This window comes from Trichosurus vulpecula, chromosome 2 (assembly GCF_011100635.1).
Source record: "Trichosurus vulpecula isolate mTriVul1 chromosome 2, mTriVul1.pri, whole genome shotgun sequence".
Lineage (NCBI taxonomy): Eukaryota > Metazoa > Chordata > Mammalia > Diprotodontia > Phalangeridae > Trichosurus > Trichosurus vulpecula.
Genome location: NC_050574.1, coordinates 82,855,554 through 82,865,299, shown reverse-complemented (window position 1 = coordinate 82,865,299; position 9,746 = coordinate 82,855,554). Strand labels below are relative to the sequence as shown.

General features: G+C 38.0%; 1 protein-coding gene across 1 annotated transcript; it reads right to left on the bottom strand.

The window, feature by feature from the left end:
• Positions 1-8,388: 8,388 nt before the first annotated feature.
• LOC118839310 (olfactory receptor 56A4-like) lies at positions 8,389-9,330 on the bottom strand. The gene has a single exon (XM_036746770.1). The coding sequence runs from the start codon at positions 9,328-9,330 to the stop codon at positions 8,389-8,391; it is 942 nt and encodes a 313-aa protein (XP_036602665.1).
• Positions 9,331-9,746: the final 416 nt, after the last annotated feature.

The following is a 9,746-nucleotide window of genomic DNA, read 5'->3' as shown; positions in this document are numbered from 1 at the left end:
AATCTTGTGGAAATCAATGCTGAATACTAAAAAATATTAAATAATAAAATACTGAGTTATAAAAAAAGTGAAAAAAAATTAACAACAACACAAAATAAAGAAATAAGCCCTTAGCACGTTTCAGTCTTTATCTCATAATTAAAGCTTATAAAAAGAAATATTAAGCCTTTACAACTAGAAAATAAGCCAAAAGGTCAATGTATATTACATGAAAGTCATTTGTAGTTGAGAGTCAATATACACACAGCTCTCTTATCACTCCATTTAATTTTGAAAAATTTTACATTCATCTGCATTCATTTTTATATATCTTTATCTAAATCTTATTCCAATTCTTTCCTCCATTAGTGTTATGCCCTTCCCCTCCTCCAGTTTCTCCTTCTTGCCCCAGCTCACCCCACTGTTTTTACTCCTATCTCCACGGACCCCACTGTTTGTACTCCCATCTCCACAGACCCCACTGTTTGTATTCCCTTCTCCACGGAAATAATCCTGCCTCAGCTTGTCCCACTGTTTGTGTCCCCATCTCCACAGAAATCTAATTGTGTTCTTTCCCTTTAAGTACCCTTTCTCTTCCCCAGCTCGGGGAAGTTCGATTTGAATAATTACTCCAAACAGTCACGCTTGAATAAATCCACATCCAAATTTATATCCGGATCTCGCTCGCTTTTTTTTGGCACAACATTAGGAAGACATATGCTCATGTTAACGTAATGAAAGCATGTTTTAGTATCAATTTCCTTTAAATTAAATGCCTTATCTATTATAAGATGGATAACTTATTCTGTGGTGGGTTAAGAAGACCTCAAGTGACCAGGGAAGTGTCTTCTCTATTGTTAACAAAGTTAAGCATTGAATGGTTTCTATTATATGTAATTCAAATGGCAATTTAAAAATGATTCCTCCCTATGGTAGTACAATGCTATCATATGTTCAGTAAAATAGGGGTTATCTCCTATATTTATTGCAATGAAAAAATGAGGCATCATTATATACTTGCCCTTATCAGTGGAATTTGCTATGTGAGAGGAAAAGGAGGCACATAGCAGCCTTAATAATTTTCCTTCATTCTTTTTTTATTTCAGATATGGGTCATAGTCAATAGCCAGACACACAGAAAGGCTCTTCATGAGCCACAGGGTATCACAGCCAGGCTCCCCAGAGATAGAAAAATGTCTTGCTCACCAAAATGGGGAAACTAAGTCGAGAGAATCCTACCTTCAAAAGTTCATTCCCTCAACTTTCCCAGAGAAAGGCATCCACCTGTAGGAATCCTCAGACAGCAGGAGCACATGGCATTTCCCCTGAATGGTGGACTAGTGGCTTTATGAGAGGCATCAGAACTTGAGAATAACAGGAGATTAAAGAGCCCAGAGATTTTTCCTCTAACAGAAAAATGTCATTAATTATACCTTACGGCTAGACTACACTCATCATATTATCAGGACTTGAATAACTCCATAAAAGAGTCCTAAATTGACAAATGTTTGTTTTGCTTATTAGCTCTAAGGGGAAAATAAAATCTCTAAATTTAAGGCCTATTGTTACTACTTAGGTTTAATTATTTTTTGGTTACTTATATTAGGCACAATAATCTTTAGAAGCAATGGACAAAGAGTTTCCCAGATGTTCCTTCCTTGGTTTAATTCCTTGGATTTAGCTTTACTTTAACAGTAAGGCTGGTAAGATCTCATAGTCTCTGATGAATATAAAGTCTAAGGAATTTAAAGCTTGCATGTAACTTGTATCCTCATAATTATTATTACTTTAAAGAGTTAGTAAGTTATAATTCTTACTTTTAAAGAATAAATAACTCATTTAATAATTAATGCAACTTATTAAAAGAAAACTATACAGCCCAATGCATGATGTGAAGCAAAGTTGCCTCTCTGATGGTATTGCTCAATACTTTAGAAAATTTTTACATAATCTCATGTATTGTAAAACATGAAACAAGAATTTTTACAATTTGGATGACATTAATTCAATTGAACACAATTCCAGAAAACCAGGTATTTCTACCTTTACCTGTAGTTAATAAGAAAGTTTAGAGCTAAAACAATTTGGCCAGCACTTATAAAACTTGTAAAGTTTTTAACTAAGTTATTTGGGGTTACTGTTTTCATGCTAAAACCTAAAATTGTTAATTGATTACTATATGTAGAAAGAAGGGAATTGTGTAAAGCCTTATCAGGTTGGTTCTGCCCATTCAGAACAGTCCTCCTGTATGGAGGGCAGCAGATAAAGGGCTCTAGTATTAACCCCTGGGGTCCATGTTAATTCTCCCTGTTTTGCAAATTGCCAAGGCCCCTGGAAATTATCTGCATGGGCAAGGTCATCAGCCCCGGGAAAAGAATTTGTTTGAGTTATGTAAATTCTAAACAATGAACTTGGCTTGCTGAGAAATTGCAGGTTTGTGTACAATAGATAGAAAATATTCTAATGATTGGTTTTTACACCAGGACAAGTTTAAATGTGAGAAGGAAAGATGTTTAATTAAGTCCCTTATATGTATGTGAGTCCTGGCAAATATTTATTGCTTTATTGCAACCCCATGAAAGTAAAAGCAACCGTATCTGGCTCAAAGCAATGATTGGTGAAACTTGGACTTTGGACCATAACCAATTTTGCTTTGAGCTTGAATTTGGGTATAGTTGTCTGCATTAAATCAGTATCTGAGAGAAATGCCACAAGCTACTCAAAGGGAATGTGATCCTGTACTGTTAACAGGTGGAGGTCTACATTTGGGGAAAAGCTGAGGGGACAATCTTAGTCTTAATCTAGGATGGGATCCTCCTAGCTCAGTTTCCCCTTGTATTCCTTTGAAAAGGAATGGTCCCACCTGACTATTCCTGAGTTTAGCTATGGAAACAGATACTGCATAATTTAAGAATTGTAACTATATTTCAACTTAAAGCCAAGGATGTTTTATCCTGTCATATTTGGCATGTCACACGTCCCTGCTTTTTTGTTTCTATAGCAAATTTCTATGATCAGAGCAAGTAGTCAGTATAAGATATGAGCTCTTTTATGTTATCTTACTGGGCAATCTAATGATATTTTTATCTAGAACTAGAACATGTGCAAAAAATTATACAACCCACTTAAGACTCACTTTAAGATGTTCACTTTGTTTTAAAGGATTCTAAGAGCAGCAGTATTTTTCCTGTGTTCAGTCTCCTACCGTTACCAATGTGAGATTCTATTACAACACCTTTTTGACTAGGAAACTTTGTGATATCTAGGAATTCTGCAGTAACTAGAAACTTTGTTTATTCTGGAATTTGTCTTACTTAAGGACTTTTGCACCAACTTAGTAAAGCTTTATAAACAATGGTAAAAATGCATGCAAGCCACTTAGGGCTTGCTTTGTAAATATTCCTTAAGCTACGTGAGAATGTTACTTTGTTATTTGATTGGTATCTTGCTTATCTAAAGTTTTGTTACAATTAATGATGCTAAAAAGAAAAATGGTTTGTGGTTTATTTTATACATGCCATCAAAGAAATATTGCATGACTAAAAGGTTAAGATTCTATATGCATTGTGCTAAGATCACTCTTGTAGAGTAATGGACAGAAAGCTGGTTCCTACAAGAAGAGAAGAAGATGCTGAGATGCAGTGCTGGAGATGGTTGGAACGGATACTAAGGACCAGAGGATTTCACTGATAATGTTCCTTGCCAGACAGCTGTATAAGAAAGGACTTTTTGAATCTTAAAGAGACAATTGCATTTTCATTTCTTTTTGACTTTCTGTATCTATATTCATAAAGGTGGCTGCTCCCTTTGAGGCATCAATGTGTCAATCAATCCTTCCCATATTTACTTAAAAGGGTATTACTATGTACAAGCTTGTCTCCCATATCCTTATTTCTTTGTATCTACAAATTTATGACATAATCATAATGTGACATGAGATATAAGTGATTTAGAATTTATCACCCATCTAACTGAACACAACAAAGCCCCAGGAATTGATCCTGAAGGCATCACCAATAAGTTATTGCAACTCCTAAAGCAAGTCAACCCGTTAAGCAATATCGTTGCCCTTTTTATTCTACTTTCTTCCCTTGTTTGCCTTCCTAACACTATTGTGTCTCATAGGGCCCTGTCTTCTACAAATCATTACTTGACTCATCTTTAGCTTAAACTCCATCTTTAAAAAAAATAGGGGAGAGATGTACAGGGCCAGCTCTGAGAAAGCCCATTCTGAGATAAGATACAGGCCAGGTTTTCACTGAAGCCTGTTCTTGCCCTTGGGCTGATAACTCAAGGTGTGGGCTCTCCAAACACCCTTGGCACACACGAACACCACCTGTGGGCTGTTAACAAGATATTGTTACAGCAAAAAAGGAACAAAGCACGAGGAAGTTATGCAATGTAACAAATGTTTCACACAAGAACTTGTTGATTTGCTTGCCTAAAAAGTATATAAGGCCTTTCCCTCAGCTTAATAAACGGAGCTGTGCTATACTCTTCCGCCAGGCCTGTGTCTTCTTTTCACTCCCCATGGCATTCGGCTATCTCCAGCCATTCCATGCCACAGCCGCTGGTGGCAGCTATCCATCTTCAGAGAGAGAACTGCTGAGCTGAGTTCAAATTGAAGTACACTTTTTTCACTTTACTTTTCACAGGGTTTTTCCAACTTGGCTGATGTGGAAATATGTACTGCATGATTTCACATGTATGACTGATATATTATTTGTCTTCTCAGCGTGTGGGGGAGGGGATGAAGAGAGGGAGAGAATTTGTTACTCAATGTTTAAAATGAGTGTTAAAAATTAGAAAATAATAAATTTAAAAAGAATATATGGAGAAAGAGAGAGAGAGAGAGAGAGAGAGAGAGAGAGAGAGAGAGAGAGAGAGAGAGCAAGCTTGGAAACATTTGACAAAATAAATAAAAACAAACCACAAAATTAAAAAATAAAGCAGGTCACTGTTTTATACAAATTCATAGCTACAAACTTTTTTTAAAGCCCTAAAACTGAATTTTCTAACGTGATTAAAAATCTTTCAAATAAAAGGTTTCAGTTTGAATACATCATAAATTTTTTTTCATTTGTCCAAGTTTCTTTTTGCATACATTGGCATAATCATATAATCACTATTTCTTAAAGTTATGATTGTGTTAATTGTTTCTTAAATGTAAACTACATATTTATCCCTGGAATAAATCCAAAATTGTCATAATGAGTCAATTTTTGATATGTTGATGTGGTGTCTATTGTTAGGATATTCTTCTAAAAATTTTGCATCAATATTCAAAAATGATATTAGCTTATAGTTTTCTTTATTTGCTCTATCCTTGCTTAGTATAGGTGTTAGGACTATTTATTTCATAAAATGAGTTTGGTAAAGTGTTTTCTCTTTTGAACTTTCAGTCTTCCAAGTAAAAGTTTAGTCTTCCATTTTTATTCCCCGTAATTTACTTTTGGATACCACCCTTACCCTTTGACCTCTCTCATCTTCACTGCTACATAGATCCCCCAAAACTGACCTATTTAATGCTTTCAATCTCTTCCCATTGAGTATGTGGAGCTCAATTCAGCCCCGATCCTTGCCTTGAATAAACTCTGGAGAAAGAGGACTGACCCTAGGTCAGCTTATATCATCCTTTCACTGCAGCTGTATACTCTTTCTCCTTTATCTTGTGGCTATGTATAAAGTTCACATCATCCACTACCACCTTCACCTCCAAATATTCTCCATTTCCTTCCCTCCACTGGGTAAGTTCAGAGTCTATCATCTCTTCTGAAAGCAGAGGATATTTAGGTTGAGCCCCTCTTATAGGTGATTCCAACAGCTGGAAAGAGGACAGAAAGAGGGTGGAGGCAGGAACCAAAATTGTTTCGCCTAGAGAAGAGAAGACTTAAAGTGAGATGTGGTTAACTGCCTTCAAGTGTCTGAAGGGTTATGAAAATGAAGTAGACTTTTTTAATTGGCTCCGTGAGGCAGAAGTAGAAACGTTGAATGAAGGTTGCAGAGAGAAAAACTTAGTGCCCATAGAAAGGAAAAGGAAAGACCTCTCAATAATTAGCACTGTGTAAAAGACAAATGGGCTGCCTCCTGAAGTAATGAGTTCCTCATCACGGAATTCTTCAAGTGGAGGTTGTTGCCCATTTGTCAGGTATATTGTAGAAGGGATTCCAGGTTATAGTGTGAAGAAGACTGGATTTGAAATCAGAGCATTTAGCTTCAAGTCCTGGACCTGATACATATGAAACTGTGTTCTTCATTCCTCTCTAGGCTATATGGCTGACTTACCTTCACAGGACTTTCTCTGCCATGCCATAGAAACGTTGACTCTGCCTCTGGTCTACTTTTCACATGGTGAGTACCCTCCCTTCCCAGGGCCCCTCTAGCTTGTTGGCTAATTCCTCCCAGACCTTCCCCTTTAAGTAGGAGACTTCGGCCAGCCATGTCTTCCTTTCTTTCTAGGCTGAACTGCTGATTTATCTGCACAAGACACCTCTGTCATACCTCCACCTGGTTAGCCCTTTTTTTCAGTCACTTTTCAGCTCCCTTTTGTGTGTTATTTTCTGCCATTGAAATGTAAGCTACTGGAAGGCATGAATTGTCTTTCTTCTGCTTGTATCTGCATTCCCAGCACTTAGCACAGTACTCAGTAAGTGCTTGATACATGTTTGTTGACTGACTACATTTCTTTAGGCAAGTCATCTCTGTTGTCAGTTTGGCTTATATGATCTTTAACTTCTTTTCCAACATATAATTTAAAAAATAGGTAGAGGTCAGACAAGGTAACCCCTGATATCTCTTCAAACTCCCAAATTCAAGGAGTATTATTTTACATTTTCTTATATGATCAAAAGGAGTGAAGGATACTCCAGCTTAACAGATCAGAGAGCTCCCAAGTCTGTTGGAGTAGGCAAAGAAGTAACAAGTTACAATTACCCAACAAAAATTTATTGAGGCTTGCCATTTTATAAAGGTTTTATAAAAGTAACAACTTAATGATTGGCCAACAAGTTTTATTAATGCTTATTATGTTTTATAAAGGAAATATGAGTACAGTTTCTAATCTCATGACACCGCAATCTTATATAAGACATATATTGTGTATGTATAAGACATACATGTTAAAAACTTCACAAAAGCAACCCCACACTAGAATTAAAATATGATTCAATAATATAAGATGAGCCTGTATTATGGGTATAACTGTGATGCTACCTACGTATAAGGCAGAAATAACTCCAACAGTATGAAGTGGATGATAGGCCCCATAATCCGGGAAAGCAACCTGGGAGTCCCTGTAAACATTTGCCAGAAAGCATTAGCCATGTTGTTGTTGTTTTCTTTTGATCTCATTTACATTATTAATTGCCTAAGAAGTCCCTGTGACATAACATCACTGTCTTAAAATTAACTTTCCAGACAGGCATTGTCCAAATAAGCACAAACGTCGAATGAGTTGTTTCACATCATTGAAAGACTGTCACAGAAAGGGATTGGACATGGAGGCAGGAGTGACCAGGAATCAGATCCTTCATCTAACACTTATTGGTTGAGCAAGTCACTTAACTTCTCTTATCCTCAGTTAACCCATCTGTAAAATAAGGATGATGATATCCATAGTAGCTGCCTCTCAACATTAATATGAGGACCAGAGGCATGTGAGATATTTACCAAACCCTAAAGTGCCATGTAAATCTCACTAATTATTACTACGAAATAGATTTGAGTGGACTTACCCTAGGAGAGGAATAAGGATTGGCTCTGGAGTCATGGGATCTGGGTTCAAATCCCACTTTTGATGCATATTTGCTTCTGTTGCCTTGGGCGAATCACTTAACTTCCCCTCAGTTTTCTCATCTATAAAATGGGCATTCAGGAGTGTGGACTAGTTAACCTTTAAGGTTCCTTCTAACTCTGTATCTATGACCCTATGACATACTTAATGGGATTGTTGAGTAGGAAAGTGCTTTAAAAGCCTGTCATGCTATTGGAATGCAAGCTACAATCATTCATCTTGCATTGCAGATTTTTATATCCTATCAAAAATATTAGTCTTCCAAACTGACCCCTAATTATCTGTCTTTCTGCTTTTCTCGGACACTGGGAAGCCTTATCACACAATAAATCTTGGGCAATAGATTTTGGTCTGTTTGTTTAAAGTTACATTCATGCTGGGCTTTTCCCCGACTTCCAAACCCTTTCAGTTGGGAAGCCTATTAGAAATAAAGGAGATTGAGACTTCCGATGGGAGAGAGAAAGACAGAGAGAGACCTTCACAGTCATTTGGAGCATCCTGAAGAAATAAGAATGGAATTCAGTCACCAAGTAAAAATAAGTCCTTTAACCCACATTATAATGCCTTCTATTTAAAAAGTTAGTCCATCAAAGATGAGATAGAATTCTCCCCATTCCTTACAACTTCCTCAACAGCTTCTGCATCCCTTGCTTGATTTCCTTTGTCCGGACTCCATAGACAATGGGGTTCATGGCTGGGGGGATGAGGTGATGCAGGATGTTGAGAAGGATGGGGACATCATGGGGAATTCTTTTTCTGGCTACATTGGTGATGACCAGTACCAGTAGGATGGTGCTGAAGAAGAGAATAAGGATGAAATGGGAGCCACATGTGCTCAAGGCCTTGGCTGCAGCCCCCTCTGCTTTCATCCTTAGTACAGCCCGAAGGATAAAGGAGTAAGAGAGCATGATGAGGATGAGGTCAGAACCCAATAGCGTCCAGCCAATCACAAACTGATAGATCCGGTTGAAAGTGATGTCATCACAGGAAAGTATAGAGACAGACAAATTAGTGCAGATGCAATTCATGATGATGTTGTCCCCACAGTAATGGAGTTGGGCTGAAAGGACTGGAATGGGTGCAGTGAGGAGAGCATTCCTAGCCACAATGAAGATGATGGCCTTGACCACAAATTGATTAGTGATGATAGCTGGATAATGTAGTGGTTTGCAGATGGCCACATATCGATCATAAGCCATGACAGTGAAGGTACAGGATTCCATGGTCAAGAAGCTGTTCATGATATACATCTGGAGGAAGCAGGCAGGGAAGCTGATGGGTCTGAGATCAAACCAGAAGATGGCCAGGACTTTGGGGATGACAGTGATGCAGAGAACAATATCCAGCAGAGATAGTACACTAAGTAAGTAGTACATGGGTTCATGCAGAGATGCTTCTAGCCTTATAGTGAGGAGGAGTGTGGCATTGGCCCCCATGGCCAATAGGAACAGTAGGCTCAGGGGCAGAGAGAGCCAATGCTGCCAGCTCTGGTAGCCAGGGAAACAGATAAGGAGGAACTCAGAAGGTAAAGGAGAGGAGCTGTTGCCAATAAGTGCCATGAAGCAGGTTCTGAGTTGGGCAGGTTTTCTCTATGGATTCCTTCCACAGACAGGGGCAGTAGTTAGTTCTCTAGTTAATATGCTCATCTTAGATTCTAGAAGGATATGGCATCTCATTAGCAGGGGAAAACCTTTACAGAGTAGCTTCACCAAATGCAAGTGAAATGGTTTGAGCTGTCCCCACTTCGTATTGGGTCTTGTAGGGTACTATTAGGAGTATCTCATCCCATAGCCTACTTGATATCTTCCCCTATCACAAAAGCCTAAACTCTGAGTTCATAATAGGGACAAGAGACTAATCCAGTATGGGACTAGGCAAGAAATGCCTTCTGTTCTATTAAAGAGAATTCTGCAGAAAATAAGCAAGTGAAAGAGAGGTTCAGTAATGAAAGTCTCCATTTAGAAGCTGTCACTCA

Bases quoted from the DNA above. Each gene is read 5' to 3' on its own strand.
- LOC118839310 (XM_036746770.1), bottom strand. From the start codon at position 9,330: ATGGCACTTATTGGCAACAGCTCCTCTCCTTTACCTTCTGAGTTCCTC.